This window comes from Gracilinanus agilis, chromosome 1 (genome assembly GCF_016433145.1).
Source record: "Gracilinanus agilis isolate LMUSP501 chromosome 1, AgileGrace, whole genome shotgun sequence".
Classification (NCBI taxonomy): Eukaryota; Metazoa; Chordata; class Mammalia; order Didelphimorphia; family Didelphidae; genus Gracilinanus; species Gracilinanus agilis.
The window spans coordinates 717,202,392-717,220,402 of NC_058130.1; the positions used below are offsets into that span (position 1 = coordinate 717,202,392).

At 42.9% G+C, this 18,011-nt stretch overlaps 1 protein-coding gene across 1 annotated transcript in view; it reads right to left on the reverse strand.

The window, feature by feature from the left end:
- Window positions 1–4,807: 4,807 nt before the first annotated feature.
- PIAS4 (protein inhibitor of activated STAT 4) overlaps window positions 4,808–18,011 on the reverse strand; it is a 47,365-nt gene continuing 34,161 nt past the window's right edge. Inside the window, exons 9-10 of the mRNA XM_044671188.1 lie at window positions 6,560–6,690; window positions 4,808–5,599 (exon numbers count right to left, since the gene is read on the reverse strand). Of these exons, the coding sequence (XP_044527123.1) occupies window positions 5,385–5,599; window positions 6,560–6,690 (346 nt within the window). The 3' untranslated portion in view covers window positions 4,808–5,384. The remainder of the gene's footprint in view (window positions 5,600–6,559; window positions 6,691–18,011) is intronic.

Consider the following 18,011-nt stretch of genomic DNA (forward strand, 5'->3'; position numbering starts at 1 on the left):
GCAAAGTTAAGCTTTAATCATTGAAAACAACTAAGACTTCTTGGCCACCCTATAGTTGGAGTTGTCAGACTTGGGTTCAAATCCTACCTCTAAGCCTCATCTGTAAAGTGGAGATTGTTCTCTACCTCACTGGCTTGTTGTGAGGAAAGTGTTTTTGAAACCATTGTGCTAAAGAAAGCTCAGCAATTTCTGTGGCTGTGGGGAAGCCATCTTTGAATTAAGCCAGGAACCATGGAGGAGTCTGGCCTCCCACCTCTGCACCCAGCAGTTTTCACCCACTTCTGTTCCGCTTTGTGGTAGTGGCAGGATTCTTGTTATTTGGAGTCAACAAGCTTAGAGGGAAAATGATCCGTCCAAGGTCTCCAGCAAGAGAAGTCAGTTCTCCCTTTAGGATCTTAGAGGCGGGCCTTCTTTTTACAATTTGTATAAACCCTCGCTTTCCATCTGAGAATCAAAACTAAGGATGGGGTCCAAAACAGAAGAGTGGTAAGGACTAGGCAGCTGGGGTTAAGGGACTTGCCCAGGGTCACAGGAAGCCGCCTCTGAGCCCTGAGACAGGTCTCTTGTAAGCTCATCATCTCGAGATTCCAGTGAGTTGGCAAACATCGTACAAGATCACCCAGCTATTTTGGCAGACCTGGTCCTAAAACTCCCCTCTTCCCTCTCCCCCCCCAGTGAAGATGCTTTTGAGGCCTAAGTGGCCACTTGAGCCGAAGTCCTCCAGGGCAGGCCTTTTCCACTGTGACTTCCACCAGTCTGGATCAAACTCTCCTCTGGGGACAGGTTGGATCAGACGCTCTTTCCCCAGTTCTTCTCCTGGGGATATGGACGGTGGCAAGTGGGAGCCAGGGAGGCCATTTGTATTTACAAAACATTTTCCTCACAACCACCCTGTGAAGTAGGTAGTGCAAGGACCAATCCGTTAAGCAACAAGCATTTATTAAGCATTTACTATGTGCCCAGCACTGCATTAAGTACTTGGAAATACAAAGGAAAAAAAAAAAAAGTCCCTGCTCTCAAGGAGCTTACATTTTATCCAGGAGACAAGTATCATCCCTAAGGGAAACTGAGGAACAAAGCAACTAAGAAGAGCTTGGAACCAGGCCTCCAACTTTGCTTTCTGCTCCGCCAGCCGGGGCCTGGAAGGAGAGAAGTCCAGGCTGCTTTCGGACCCTGGTTCTTGGGCTTTGGTGCTGGACTAAAGCCCCCAGAGAATTTTTTCCTTGGCCCCCAGGGCAAGTTCTTTCCCAAGCAGAGTGGGCGTATGGCTGATGGACGCAGCTCGCCTGCTCATTGAGGGAAGGGCTGTCATCCGTGATCCACGATAGAGGTGGAAGTTTGTCTCGGGAAGCCAGGATGGCAGCGGAGATAGGGGTGAGCTAAAATGGAGCAGGTTTGTCCTGGGGGTACCTTGAAGGGCCTCCTGTCTCTAGGACAAGATGAGGCCAGTAACAGCTTCCCCTCTGTTGGAGAGCAGGTCATTAAGGATGAAGAAAACTCCTAATTGCCCGACCCCTCAGCTCCCTGGACATTGTCTGGGCAGCAACAACACCAGATGCCCAGAGCTACTTCTGCCAGGGCAGAGGAAGGCGCGAGTTCTCCTGGAGACAGGGAGGGGGGAAACACCATGGTGACGAGCACACAATTACAGGCTGGCTAATTGTGTTTTGACAAACCAACCGTCATTGCCAAGCAGTGTTTATTTGGGTTTAGGCTGGGGCTCTGACCCCTAAGCTAATTTATAAAATGATCCACAAGCTATCTTACATCTAGAGAAAAGATGGAAGAATATGAGGATGGGTCAAAAGGAGCTAAATGCAGTTTTCTGAATCTTGATTTTTCCAGATCTCCCGAGACTGGCACCATTTCTGCCTAGTTTTGCTCAACAGATCTGACCTACAAAAGGTTAGCTAGAAAGGGGCCTAAAAACAGAAAACGTCAGAACTGCAGTTATAGCGAGTTCAACCAGGAAACGGGTCTCTTCGGAAGCCAGAAATTAGACTTGTCCAAGAACACCTAGTCGGGCTGGAACTCGGGACTCCAGAATCCAGGAGACCCTTCAACCTGGTGCCGAGTCATGACAAGCACAGGTGAAGCTCTGCGAAGGCCCTGGTGCCCATCAGGCTGGGCTGGCTACCTTTCGGCTATTCCACTGGTCTCTGATGCCACTGGTAGTCCACAAAGTAAGCTGAGCTTTTGCGTGTGCAGGTACCTCTGTGGGCCAGGTTGTGCTCCACCACCCTCTGGACCTCCTACCTTCCAGTCAGCTGCAGCCACTGGCTCAGGACTGATGGCAGAGTGGCCCAGCCCTTTCTGGGCAAGGTCCAGCAGTCCCCTCCCTGCCCTGCTGTGGAAGAGACACACCCCACACCTCTGAGCCGGAAACAGTGGGCACAGGCCTCGAAATGTAAATCTTTTTATTTAACAAAACACTATACTTTTGAATTCTGAAGAATGTGTACGGAAGGGAAAGAAAAATATTTTGGGTTTTTTTCCTTTTTTTTTCTCTTTACAAAAACAAAACGAGGATATAAGAAAACATATGTACAGAACAGCTGGCCAAAAAAATCAACCCAAACCAGGAACTGAATCATGATGTTTCTAAGTGGCTTGGCCTAGACCTTTTTTATTTTCATTTTTAAAAAACAATTAAATTAGGATACAAATATTAGAAAAAATTGGACATGAGCTGCCAGTGCTCCCAAGGAGTCAAGCTGAGCAACCTATTTTATACAGTAAAACTTAATTGGAGCTCTACCACATTTCCCATTGTTACCTGAAATGATATTGCTTCCTTGCTAGGAGAGTTGTTTATATAAAGGAAAATTATTCTGAGTTTGGAAAAAGGCAGGGAGGACTGGAGGGAAAAGGAAATGAAGAAAACCATTAAAATAGGTGGAAATCAGGTCCAAGGCCCTCCCTTCCCACCTTGGGGGAAACCCTGGACATTTCAGTGCCACTCCGAAGGTCCCCAGAGTGCCCCTTGTGACAATTCAGCAGCTGGGTGGGGATCTGTGCCCAGCTTCTGGGGTGGGGGCGAGCGAGTTAAATCCCAACAGGAACCAGCACATCCCCTCTAACCTCCCCATCTGTATTTCCGGGGTGAGTCATCAGAGGATTGGGAGGAAAGGCCCCTCCTATTGGCAGCAGCCAGCCTGGGGGTGGGGGTGGATCCCATCCAGCAGTCCTGTTCCCCTCACCCCCAATCACATGGGATTAGAGGAGGACAGAGGGTGGCCCTGGCAGTGCCGGGTCTCCCGGCGACCCTTCGAGCCAGGAACCCGTCTTGGTGTCCCACGTGTCTCCTCCCCACCCCCATTGCATCCATTCTGATGATGATTCCAGTGGGAGAAAAGGGAAAAGGGGAGGTAGATGGATGGCTTTAGGTTGCTGGAATTATTTTAGACGCATCACTTCCTCTCTTCCACTTCTCCCCACCCCCAAAACTTCCTATGGCAGGCAGCTGGAAGTGCTACTTAGGCCCTGGGCTCTTCAAGGAGGCGGCGGCAGTGGCCTAGGGAGCCCTACTCCTCACCTCCTAGTGGGAAAGAGGGGAGAGGAGGAAGACATGAAAGGAAGACCCTAGATCAGTGTCTGACTTGGTTACTCCAGCTCAGGAAACATGCCAGGGGTTGGAGAGCACAACGCCTGCCTTGGAACAGAGGAGTTCGGCTGCTGGGTGCCCAGAGGAAGCCAGCCTGGAACAAGAACCTTCCACACCTGATTGCATTTGGTTTCCAGGCAACCTGAGTGGTAAGAAGCAGGCAAGAATGGGGCAGCCCCAGATCTCCCTCCTCTCTGCTGCCCCCACCTACCCTCCAAGTCCCACCTTGGGGACAAGACCCTGGAAAGCAAAGTCAGCCAGTTTCAGCAAGAAGAGATTCCAACAATATTCCCACTGTGAGAGAAACCTGTAACTGCTTGTAGACTCAACCCCCCCCCCCAACCCCAAACACCAAAAAACTAAAAATTCTTCTGCCCCTTTTCCTCCTCCCTCCAAGCTCAACAGCAAGTCAGCGGCGGCGGCTTCTGCTTTGGGACAGAGTACTGAGCAGGAGAGAGTCACAGAGAGAGAGAGAGAGAGACAGAGAGACACACAGACAGACAGATAGACAGAGACACAGAGAGAGAGACAGAGAGAGATTGAGAGATGCACAGAGAAGTCCAGGAACTTGTGGCTACTTCCCTCCCCGACATCCCCACCCAACACCGGGACAGTTAGTGGTGGGTGTCTGCACTGTTTCGTACTGAAATAAACCTGAATTGGAGTTACCGAGGTAGCTGGCTAGAAACTGAGAATTTCCATACCTGGCATTCTTGAAGGGCCTCATTTCCCCCCCGACCCCTCCCCTCTGCTCTCCTCCATCCCGGTGGGTTGGTCCAAAGAGGTAGGGGCCATCTTGGAGCCTCCCACTGACTATGGAAGCTTCCTTCCAAAGGGAAACTTGTCTACGTGCTTCTGTCTTCAAAATGCCAAGTTATTGCACTTTCAGAAATACAACAGCTCTGTGGCTTAAACCCTTCCCCCTCCCCCACCCTTCACGACCGCCCTCCCCGACCCCTCACCATGGCTTCTTTCAACTAAAATGATTCACTACGAAGAAATTCTACATCATCTTCAGATTTGATTTAAAGGTTTCAAAGATGGGTGTTTGTTTCCGTGAGGTGCAGAGCCGTGGGTGTCCCCAAGTAGGAACAGCTTGTCTCAGGAATTCTATTACCTTCCCTGCCCCCATCCCCATTCCATCCCCCCCCAACCCTCCCCACATTCCCCACAAAGTGCCCCTCCCCAAACCTTGCTAGGTTCCACCAGCCGCCATAGTCCCGTCCCGCCCCCGTCCCTCCCCCGTCGTCCAAAGACCCAGCAAGGCGTGTAGACAGTCAGGAATGGTTATTCAACAAGAGAGAGATGCATGGAACTTTGGAGATGGCCTGGAATGGAGACATGTTCAGTTGGGATGGGGATGGGGAGGGGGTGGAGGCAGGGAGGGAAGGCTGGCCAGGGCTGGGAGTCTCTTCCTGGGCGACTGCCTCCCATGCTGACAGCAAGGTGGACTCAACGGGACCCAATAAGCCAGCCTGGGTGCCCCACTCCTTCCTCCAGGCTCAAATGTGTCTTTTTTTTTTCCACCTGGGAAGCAGCTCAATTTTGTTGCTTTGTGTGTGTGTGTGGTGTGTATTTTGTTTACTCGTTTTTTAATTGTTAGCTTTGTATAGTCAAGTCCAGAGAAACTGAAGAGGAAGAATGAGGTAAGGGGGTGGGGAAAAAAATCCCTCCTCCCTCCACACCCCTCACCCCCAACCAACCTGCCTCCCTCCCAGTTTTGTAAGCACCAGAGTATTCAAGTCTGTCCCCAGAGGACAATGCTCGCTCCAGGCCCCAGTCAGCAGGCGGAGACTAGACCTTTTTCATACGTGCAGCGGCGTTTCGGTTGGGGGCCATCTTCCTCGTCGTCATCTTCTTCCTCTTCCTCCTCCTCTTCCTCCTCCTCTTCTGAAGATGAGCTGTCCAGTGTGAGGTCCACCACATCAGCACTTGGCTTTCCATTTTCACTGTTCCCATTGGGGGTGGGTAACAGCCCATTCACATCAGAGGATCCTGAAAAGAAAGGGCCAGAGTGTTTTAAATGTCAAGGAAGGCCCAAAGGCTTTGAGTTGCTCCACTTTTTTTTTTTCTTTTGCTTCCCCCTACCAGCTAACCTTCAAATAAATGCCTTCAAACCTCCATTAAGACTCAGCTCATGATTACTTGTAAAATCTCAATTAAGCAGAATCTTCAACTCAATGAGATTTTTGTCTGTAAAAAAATTTTTGGAGAAAAAAAAAAAAGAAAGACCATCCTTCTCTGTAGAGTTTTAGGTAGTTTTCACATAAAGGGTTGAAACAAAAGTTTTCTAATTATTTCCCCATTAATGAAAACCTGCCCTTTCTGGAGGGATCATTCCAGTTACTGAGGATTTAGTAAACATATAGACGGGAATAGATGGCAAAACAAATCACACCTTCCCAAATATGCAGCAAAAATCTGACAGAATTATGGTAAAATTCTCTCCACCTCCTTTTTTTCTTCACCCACCAGTAAACTATCCCATCCCAAATATTCCCTCGAGAAAACTAAACTGAGGAAGCCCTAAAGTTTGCTATCTAGTGCTAGAGAAAGAAGATTATTTTGGCCATCCCTCCACAGCTTTGGGCCTCTGTGTTGGCCACTGTGTAGGCAGTTTCTGAGAGGGGAAGGGAGGCTCCTGGGGAGGAGGCATGACTGCTAGTTGCTCTCTGGGGAGTGAGAGTTTATATATATATCCTTTCTTTCAGGAGATGGATACAGAGGGGTGCTCTAGAAATGTACTATGTGAATGGACAAACTGTTTCTCTTAAACAACCCAATGCTAGAGTCTTTCCTAGAATAGAGAGCCAAAAGCTTTCACATCTAGGAAATGAAAGGGCCAGGTGACTGGTACATTTCTTTCCTGTCAAGTGACTCACAGTAACCTTCTATATTCTCCCCCGCATCCAACTTGGGGTTTTCCTCCCAGACCCTGCTGCCCACTTTACCCACCAAGGACCAGGATTGGGCACTGGGGGCTGCAGCTCCTCTCCTTCTCGGCTCGGATAGGACACCAGGAACCATCCACCAGATACTCGATCTCATCTGCATCCTCGCACTCACTTAGGATCTTTGACAGGAGGCTGGAGACCAGAAAAGGAGAGGAGTGAGACTCAAGACAAAGGCTAGCATATGGTACAAGTCTAAACATGGGATCTTAAGTATTGGAGTTTCTGGATATGATTTGTCTAGGCACTGACCCTTTGGAAAGGCATTTTCATATCCATATTTCAAATTTTGTCACATAGCAAAAAAAGTCCTAGATTTAGAAATAGGCCGTCAGTGGTCAAACTCGGACTCTGGCACTTACAAATCTGTGTGACCGTAGGAAAGTCACTTCCCCTCTCTGATGCTCAACTTCCTCATCTAGTAAAATGGTGATCTCATCTTTGCTACCTATCTCCTAGGATTGTTGGAAGCTTAGATGAAAAAATATGAAGTGTTTTATAAATTACGAAGGGATTTTATAAATTATAAAGGGATCCTGTGCAAGTCCCAGTGCCCTGAGCAATAGATTAGTGCTCTAACTTGCAAAGCAGTAGCTGATCCTGTGATTGGCAGAAGGAGTTTCCTCACCAGGAGTTCCCCTACATCAATGAAGTCATTGGTTTGAATTTCCAAGGAGCACCATACAAAACACCATCTAATTAATACATGTATAACCCAGATCAAATAGCTTACCATCTCCGGGAAGAGAGGGAGAAATCTGGTTCTTCTTATGTCAGAAAACTTATGTGGAAAATTCTTATCACGTGTAATTGATAAAATAAAATGTCTTTTAAACATCATAATAAAATTATTTTTAATCCTGGAAGGTAACAATAGCTAGAATTTACATAGTGCTTTACAATGATCTCATTTTATCCTCACAACTACTCAGGGAAGTAGGTGCTATTACTACTTTCATTTCCCAGACGAGAAAACTAAGGCTAAACAGATGTTAAGTGGCTTGCCCAGGATCACACAGCTATGAAATCCAGTCTGAGGCTGGATTTGAACACAGGTTTTCCTGCATTCCTGGGTCCAGTGCTCTTTCAACTGTGCTACCTAGCTGGTATGTTTATGTACATATGTAAGTAAGGGGCTTACTTACAAGCAGGCTGCCCCCCCCCCCAAGACTGGGGCTTTCTCTCCACCCTTCCTGCTTTAGCCAGGCCTTCTAAGCCAATCCCTAGCATCTCTGCGCCTGTGACTGAGATGAGAAACCAACCAGTAAAGCAGCTCTCCATCACCTCAGAGCTGCCTGGAGCCTGATATTGCATACACTGATCAGGAATGACAGTGAGTGGAGGAAATGGGTGTGCCAAGTCTAAGGGCAGCTTCTCCAAATGGCCATCATAATCCCCCATCCCCCTTCCTTCTTCCTGCCAAGGCTGTGAAGCTCCGCTGAGGCCCAGGTACATATCATCCTTTGTACTAAATCTCTCTTCTCTTATGACCTAGCCCTTCCTTCATTTTTTCCCCTTGTTTTTTTTTTGACATTCTGAAAATAACACTTAAATAATATGAAGAAATGATTCAAAAAGAGTAGCAAATCTGACCAGATTTTTATCAGACATTCTAAAGTTACTAAGAATCTCTTAATTGCCCAATCTAATGGTCTTTCCTTAATCCTCATACTTTTTTATCTCTCTACAGCCTTTGACATTGTTAACCATCATCCTCTTCTTGATTTTCTCTGCTAGACACTACCCACTTGGATCTCCTTCTACCTATCTAACTGTTCCCTCTCTTTTATCACTATACTATTTCATTTTGTGATATCATCAGCTCCTATAGATTCAATTATCTCAATACTGATGATTCTCAAATCTACTTATCTAGTCCTAACCTCTACCTATCACATATTTGGCTACAAATCACATCTCTAATTTCCTGGCCAATATCTCAAAATGGATGTCATGTAGACATCTTAAACTCCAGCCCTTCTTCATGCCCCTGCCCCTTCAGGTGTTTTGTTTTAGCCTTCAGGCCTTCCCTTTATGCAAAAGTCCTATTCCTTTATGCATAACTCACCTTATTATTTTGTGAAATCCTAGTTTAAGCCTTAGAAATGTTATTAAGGACTAAAACAATAGATAATATCTCCCTGAGTTGTTTTTACAGAAATTCTCTGGAGGAAAAATTTAACTTGGAAAAGATCAGCACAAAAGAAAGCACTAGCCTTAAAATCAAAAGGTATTGGGGGGAGGGGTGCAGGAAGAAAGAGGGGGGTGTGTGTTGGTGTCATCAAATGTCAGCTCTTATAGTTAATAATTGTGACCTTGTATAATTATTTCCTAATTTATGCTCCAACTTCCTCAACCCATAAAATGAGCATAAATACTTGTATTATGTCATAAAATTGTTCTGAGCAAAAGCACCGTAGAAAAATCTATTCTTTCAAAATAAATGATGGAGAAGTTAGTTCCTGAAACAGACATGAAATGTGACTCCAAGAATCTGTTTAGTTCTCATTTTTGGCCCTGCCTATGCATCAAGTTATTTTAGATATTACAATTAAATCAACATGGAGATTACTTTTAGGAAATTACCTTGAAAGCATCACATTTTCATGTTCAGAAACTCTTAATACTGTAACATACTCCAAAGACCACAAGTTAAATGGTTTTTTGGGAGGCTGTTCTAAATGTTCCTCACCTCTTCTGCCTTTTATTAACTGTTAGCTTCATTTAGGGGCTCAAATCAGGCCATTCTCCTAAGGAAGCCCCTCCTGACCCTTCTAGTTAACACTCTGTCCCTCCTCAAATCATCTTGTAACCCTCCAGTAGCATTTGTGTGTCTTTAGGGCAGAAACTGTTTTCAATTTCATCTTTGTATCTTCTGTACCTAATACACTAGGTTATTATGTGCCTTGTGCATAATAAATGCTACTTCTTGTTCTTGTTAAGTCTAGCATTGGCTTTTAGCCAACAGCAATAGCCTGTGGGACCTAGGTAATATTATTCACAGTTTACATATGGATAAACTGAGGCCCTACAAATGATAAATGATTTGTACAAAGTTATACAAGAACTAGACATGATTTTTTTTCTTTCACTAGCACAACTGCCTCACTATTAACCAAAAGCTCCATTGCTCTTCTATGCTCATTAATTCAGTTTTTACATGTTATTAGCAATAAGTTTTAGTAAGTACCAACCTGAGCCAGACTCTATTTTGAGAGATTCTACCTCCCTGGAGGGCGGTTCTACCTTCCAAAGATCAGGTTACTACAGGAACAGCTAAGCAAGCTTACCATATGTTGGCCATGCCAAGAGAGGAATGGTCAAGGTACAATTCTCTTGTTGATTCTACCTTGGCAACATCTCTTGTATCACTCCTTTCTGCCACCATTTGGGTTCAGGCTCTTATCAGCTCTTGCCTGGGCTAACGTGCCTCTAAAGTATTGGTTTCTTTGTCTCCAGTAGCTCCCCTTTTCAACCTGTTCTCCACAACCTGCCAAAATGCTCTTCCAAATATACAATCCACTTCATTTTCCCTGCTCAAAAGTTTAGTGGCTTCCCCCTACCTAGAGGATAAAATACAAAGTCCTTAGTCTGGATACAAGGCCTTCTATCACCTTTTAGATTAAATTTTCTAGTCTTACTTCACTTTATTTCTTCAGATCCTGAACATTCTAGTTAAACAAGACTGTTAAATTGCTGTCATCTCCTGTTCTTCTGCAAATCAATTTGAGAAGCCCCCTCCTCTTCCCTATGCTTATGGAATACTCCCTTCCCCCAACATCTCTCCTACCCCTACCAGGAGGGTTTCTCTGGTGACATGGCTCAAAGTTAGTGCTCTTGCTCCCCCCTCCCCTAGTACTTTGATCAAGCTATGCTGCCCTCCCCAACTCCCTTGTCTATTATTATTTGTGACCCGAATTAACATCATTATTAGAAATATAAGCTCCTTGAGGGCAGGAGCAATTTCATTTTTTGCACTTTAGTAGCCCTACAGCAATAAAGTCCGGAGACTTCGAATGATTCAACAAATATTTCTCCCACACCTGTGTTTGCAAAGTCTTTGAGGATAGGGGAGAATATTCAAACATCTTGAAGCAAGTGAGTAGTTATAAAAATTTCAAAAGGATTTCAAAAGGGACTTTTCCTTTTGTCTTAATATTACTGAACAAGACTGTATTAAGTTACTATCTCAATTTTGATTACATCCTTCTTACCCCACACCTACTACTCCATAAGGCTGTTGTAAGGAAAATCACTTTGTAAACATTAAAGGATAATAGGAATAAAATCTGTCACCATCATCTCCTTATCTCTGCTGGGCTGTCCCCAGCCCTCTTCTCAGCCCCTAGGAGTCTATGTGTACAAAACGCATTCTTCTCAGGCAGTGACACTGCTAGGCATCACAGATTCTTTGCCCCAGGGCTGGTACCCAGGCATCTTTCACAGTGCTGGCATTCAGGGCATGTCACGTGCCCGGTAGTGCTAGCCCCCAAAGCTCAGAAGCCTCCTCCTTGACTTCTTCCCAGTTTCACACAGAGGCTGGTTATGCTTCTACTCACCATCCCCTAGTTCTGCCCTCTGAGCCAAGCAAAATCAAGTCTAATTTCTTCTATACCTCATATTTTTTCAGATATATGAAAAACTCAACTCTCTCCAAGGTCTTCTCACCTCTCCAGGCTAAACAGTTCCAATTCCCCAACCAAACCTCAAATGGCTTGGGTCTTGGTCCTTTTACAACTAGGAAGTACTCAGGCCAATTTCTGACTTGTATTGGAATTCTTTCTTTGGCCTTGACAAGTGATCAGCCAGCTTCTGCCTAAACAGTTTCAGTGACAGGGAGCTCACTAACTCATGAAGATACTTATTTGAAAGCTCTGATTGCTAGAAAAGGTCATTACTTGAGAATATCTGCTTCAGCATGAAGCAATTAAGTCCTGTGGCTAGTCCATGAGACTGGGAGTCAGGAGACCTGGATTCTAAACTTTGCTCCTCCCTTTTCTTGTTGGGCAGCTTTGAAAATGATCCTTTCCTAATCTGCTTCCTATGGATGGCTCTGGATGAGGTGATATGTACAAATCACTGAACTCTTTGAAGTACCAGGTGATAACATGAGCCACAAACTCCTATTATTTTAGAACTGAAAGGGACCTTAAGAGATCATTATGTGCAACCATAGCATTTTTTTTTTTTAAACCCTTGTACTTCAGTGTGTTGTCTCATAGGTGGAAGAGTAGTAAGGGTGGGCAATGGGGGTCAAGTGACTTGCCCAGGGTCACACAGCTGGGAAGTGGCTGAGGCCGGGTTTGAACCTAAGACCTCCTGTCTCTAGGCCCGACTCTCACTCCACTGAGCTACCCAGCTGCCCCCCAACCATATCATTTTAATGAGAAAATAGGCCCAGATATAGGAAGTGATTTCATAAATCAGAATTTCAAAATAGGAAAGACCTTCATAGATGACCTATCTAGCCTGAATTAATCTGTTCAGCATTAAGACAAGAAAGACTCCCTCCACACTTCTACATCTTGGAATTGCTTAGGTGTCACTTGGGGCTTTTCCTAAAAACCTCTGGTGCTGGTGCTTCTCCTCCCAGATCCAAAGAACTACCTTTTGTTTTGTATAGCCTTGTCTCCTTAATAGAGGTGTGAGCTGTTTCAGGGCAGACTATTTCATTTCCATCTTTGTAAATCCAAGTTGACAATGATTTGTCAACTGATTGGGTCATTTATCTAAACAAACTCAAGTGTATCATCTTGTGTAGCCCTTGACTGTCAAGTCTCTTTGTTTTGGGCCAACATTTGCTAGCTGAGGCAGCCTTTCAGCATTACCTACGGAAACATTTTAAACTTAAGTATCTGAAGCATATTGTCAACACATCACAACAGATTTGTGATCTCAGTGATTTAAGTACTCCCATCCCATGGCAAAGACTGTAATTCATCTATCCCTCATTCTAAACAACTCTTGTCCCTCTCCTCTCATTAAGTCCTCCATAAGAACTCTACCCAACAAGTATACTGCAGGAGACAGTTCTCTCTGTGGGCTACCTGGTTAGTCTTGCAATGAGTAAAGTAAAAGTAAAAGTAAAAGAAAAAGAATCCTTTTTTAATCCTATATGTCACGTTGGCTCTAGCTAATATTAATACATCTGGGAACATTTTGAATTCTGGGAATGTTCTAGAAAAGACTTAAAGTTGAAAACCATTCAGAGGACAACTAGGATGACAAAGATGACCAGCAATTCTGAAATCTGCAGAAACTGAGGTACTCTATGATTTAAAAGTATATAGGAAGGGCAGCTAGGGGGCTTAATGGACTGAAAGTCGGGCCTAGAGACAGGAGATCCTGGTTTTAAATCTGACTTTAGACACTTCCTACCTGTGTGATCCTGGGCAAGTCACTTAACTCCCATTGCCTAGCCCTTATCCCTCTTCTGCCCTGGAACTAATACACTGTGTTGATTCTAAAATGGAAGGTAAGGGTTAAAAAAACAACACAAAAAACACATAGCATTATGGGAGGGGTAATGGTGTTAAAGATATGTGATTCAATATGCTTGCTTCTCATTCAAATTTTGGTCCAGTTCAATGTTTATGTATAGATTCTGCCTAACATTTATGTAATGATGGATGGTTCAAAGATCTGAACCAAAGGCATTCTTCTTCCACTTGGTTTTTCCTCATATGGTTTATCAGGCTGAACTTGAGTAATTATCAATTTCATTTAGGAGGCTTCTGGAGCATTCTAGGACAAGACAGACAATGTTTATGGATAGGAAGGTTTGGAGAATCTACAAGGATCCAATCTATAGCTCTAACCTAGAAGAGAGCTTCTATATTATAATGGCAAATATTTCTTCCTGTTCTTTGCCTCCCTTGCTATTGATTAAAATTCCCATTGACAATTTTGCTCAGATTCAAAAGCTTTTACAAAATAAACAATAACATCTTGTATTCTCTTCACTTTTTAATCAAGTGTTTGGTGACTAAAGACATAATCTATTATTGAATATAATTTCTGTAAGCCCGCTTGTTCACTTAATGTGTATGCTGATTATTATCAAAGATTTTTGTGGAGTTAAGTTGATGAGAAACAGTTAAAAGTATGATGGACAGAGAGTCAGCCTCAGAGTCAAGAAGACCTGTTTCCCCTCTGATACATATTGTCTCTGTGACTAGGCAAATTGCTTTAACTCACTGTAGGCAATTCTCTAAAAATGTAAATTACAGAGCAGGTGCTGAGGCACTGGAAGAGTTAGGAACTCTCTATTCCAATAATATTATAAATCTGTGCATTTCTTCCTCTTCATCAGAAAAAAAAAAGCAGTCATATGGATTGATAGTTACTTTTGTCCTATCAATACCTATTTTTGCCAATAATATCCTAAAGTTAAAATATTCTTCGCTATTTTTCTTTCTTTCTTAAGAACAACAAAATCCTTACTTTTTGTGTTAGAATCAATACTAAATATCAGTTCTAAGGCTTAAGAGTAGTAAGATGGTGGCTCAGTGGATTGAGAGGCAGGCCTAGAGATAAGAGGTCCTGGGTTCAAATTTGGGCTCAGACACTTCCTAGCTGTGTGACCTTAAATAAGGCACTTAACCTCTATTGCCTAGACCAGTGATGGGCAAACTTTTTAAAGAGGGGACCAAAGGAAAGGAAATGGTCATCTGTCAGTCTGTTTCTAAGGCAACTCTTTCGAAGTTTCATTGTATTGTATCCTACTCGTTGTATTCGTCAGATTAGGAATAATGTTGCGCAACCAGATAGAACATTTCAGGGGCCGTATCTGGCCAGAGAGCTGTAATTTGCCCATTACTGGCTAGCCCTTACTGCTCTTCTGTCTTGGGACCAATACACAGTAAGACAGAAGGTAAGAGTTTAAAAAAAAAAAGAGAGAGAGACTAGGCCAGTGTTGGTGAAGTATTGGTACTATACAGAGCTGGCACCCAGGGAGCAGCTAAGTTCCCCCTCTTCCCAGCGCTGGAGGACATTTTTTGCATGCCCCTGTCTAGCTGCCCAAAACGAGTACATCCTTCCTCCCCTCTTTGGGGTAGGGGCTCACAGGCAGCTTGAAATTGTAGTCTGGGCAAAGGAACTTGAAAACCTTCACCAAACCTGGGCTAGGCATTTGGGGTTAAGAGACTTGTCCACGATTACACAATTAGGAGGTGCCTGAGGCCAAATCTGAACCCAGGACCTCCTGTCTCCAGGCTTGGCTCTCTAGCCACTGAGCTGCCTAGTTTCCCCCTTTAATATTGTTCCCTCAGGTATTTGCAAAAATCAGCCTTTTCAATGTCCTCCAATTATCTTCTCTCCAGAATGTAGAATGCACGTCCTAGGTTTGACCTAGCTAGCTACTCTTTCTCAATTTTGTTCTCGTGGGGCCATTTCTACTTCCTCAAGCGGCACCAACTGAGTTTGGGATATCAAGACTATAAATGTTAAATTTCCAATGTTGCTGATGAATAAAATGATTAGAAATATTGACGAATAATTTTCATTTTTCATTTGTTGTTCTCCAGTGTCAACGTTAAGTGCTCCTTGGATAGCTTTCTATAAACTTCTTCCTGTTTTTATGAGATTATATTACTTAAAAATCCTCTACTATGTCCCTCTTTAAGACTTTGCAAATGAGTTTATATTCTAAATGTGCACTGCCTGTGACCACCATGTTTCTTGGGTCTGCCTGAAGTGGTTTCTGGGTGCTTTTAGCCTCTATGTTGTGGAAGGTACTTTATGGCAGTTATACTAACAAAAGAAACTGATGAGAATTCTACAATGACATGTAATTATTTAACCATTTCTCATTTTCTGGTTTGAACAAGATGAAGTTTTTATTTGTATGCCACATTTTCTTATCTTTATTCCTTACAATCTGGTGTTCATCTCTGTTTTAACAACAGACTCTGCACAGAGATACCTATTTTGGAAGAGATTTATTTCTACATCAGTAACCAGTCTTTTCCTGTTAAAATTTCATTTTTGTCAATAAGGCTAGGTGCTTACCAAGTCCAGTACTTTCTAACTGTTCTTGAATTATATAAATTTTATAGTCTATATTCACAACATACAGGTTAGAAATATTTACAAATCTTTGGCTTCTTACATTTTTAAAATCTTGAGTAATGAGTTCTTCAATTGATGTCTTTTGTTTTTACATCACATTCATTTCTTAATATATTCCTCTCCCTACTATCTTGTCCTCCTTTGTGACAATGACTTAAAAAACCAGAAAAAAGAAGTTCAGTAAAACCAACACAATGACCATGCCTGACAATATCTGCAATATTTCACATCTACTGTCTCACGACACAGCAACAAAGGATGAGAATTGCATTTTGTCAATTCTTCTCTGGGTCAAAACTTGGTTAAAATTACATAATGATGAATTTTGGTTTTTTGTTCTTTATATTTACCTTTTTATAGTCACTGTGTACAGTTTTCCCAGTTCTGCTTATTTTAACTTTGGATCAGTTTCTTTCCACGTTCCTCTTAAATTCTTCATATTCATTACTTCTTAGTGTGCAGTAAAATCCATTACTTTTATGTACCAAAATTTGCTTAACTATTTTCCAGTTGAAGAGTACTTACTTTTTCTCAATTCTTTGCTGAGTCATATCTTACAACCTATTTTTCATCATCTTCCCCTATGCCAACCTTTGCATTGAACATTTAAGTATATGCTGATTTGGGGGAAGGGCAGGAGGGTTTTGTGGCATTCTCTGAACATTTTCTCAACCTCCCCAGCTTCCTCAATAGATGCTGATACACAAACTCTTTATCTACAGGCTTTCTTTCTGCTTTTCTTTATCACCAACATTGCCAAGTGAGCTAAGTGTCCCATGAAATGCTGTCTCTTGCTGCACTTGGACAGAAGATAAAACCAACTTTCCAAAATCCTTTATTGGTTTTTCTAAGGAACATTATCCATAAGTAGTACTTCTGTTTAGCAAATCTCCCTATCTACCACCTTGTGTTTTATTAGTAGCAAGACCTTTAATATTGATTTCATTTGTTTCATCTGATGGTATATTGACTAACTGGTAACTGGATAAAGGCATTGCATTTAAGACACAATATTTAAATTCATTCGAATTATAGCTTGCAAGTTTAAATTTTTTGCAACCTCTGTTCATTTTTCTACTTTCCCATCATTGTCATAATGCAGAAAGGCCATTTCATATTTTTGTTTTGTATACTGACAGGTCCAAAAAATTTATCATTTGAGGGCCAGTTTATGGGTGATGAACTTTTTGTTCTTAGCTAGGCTAGCTCAACAGTGGGTCATTAGAATGACAAATCTGTGGCATTTCCAGCATGAGAGAATCTGCCAAAGCTTACACACCATGATGAGTAGTCAGGGTAGGCCTTCCACAATAATATCCCTGACCGACATCATCTAATTTCCCCTGGAAGCCTTCCTCTCTTTGGGAAGTCACTGACTCAAGTCTTTTTCCATTAAAATGAAGCTCAAGCTTCTTCTAAAGCATGAAGCTTTTTCTGATTCCAACTGCTACTGCCCTCCCTCCCAAACTACCTTGTATATAACTACTTTAGATATCTGTTAACTTTTTATTTGTGCTATATGTAGTTGCTGCCACTGCCCCACCCCCACCCCCAATCTGGACCCTCACAAGCAGGGAATATTTCATTTTTTGTATTTGTATTTCCATGTAGGGTCTAGCACACAGCAGGGGCTTAATACATAATTGTTGACTGATTGGCTGATTCTACTTTTCAACAGCTCTGATTTTACTTATGAATGAGGTAAAAACTTCATGACAACAAATTATCTCTGCAACCTCCATCCACTACTTCCATTTCCTACTCATGAGACTAGGCCAGATTAAGTCTATTCTTTCTTCATATCTAAAAGCCCCTCAAATACTTAAAAAAACTACTATGCCTACCCATGTCTTTATCTCTAATCTAAGCAGGTCCTTAATGAATAGGCCTGGAGACTGGAGGTCTTGGGTTCAAATCTAGATACTTCCTAGCTGTGTGACCCTGGGCAAGTCACTTTACCCCTATTGCCTAGCTCTTACCTTATATATAGTATTGATTTTAAGATGAAAGGTAAGGGTTTTTATTAAAAATAATAACATAAAGAAATATATGTAGCTCCTAGAAATGAACAATGCTCTTTGATTACCTCTCCTTTTCTTGACCCTGAACTTCTATTAATATGGCCTAAATTGCATGAGCTTTTTGGCTGCCACATCACACTGAGTTTGAATCCTACCACAATCCTGAGCTCCTTCTCACAAGTACTGACATTTAGTTGTCTTGAGCTGGTTTTCTGAGCTAACATGTAAGATCTTACATCTATCTTAATTGATGTTCATTAGTCTAGAAAGCGAATCTGTGAAAATTTCATTCTGTGGAGAATGAATGTTGAATCAAGACTCCATTGCCATACATGCCTCCGGGTCATGCAGAGGGAACTCCAGATC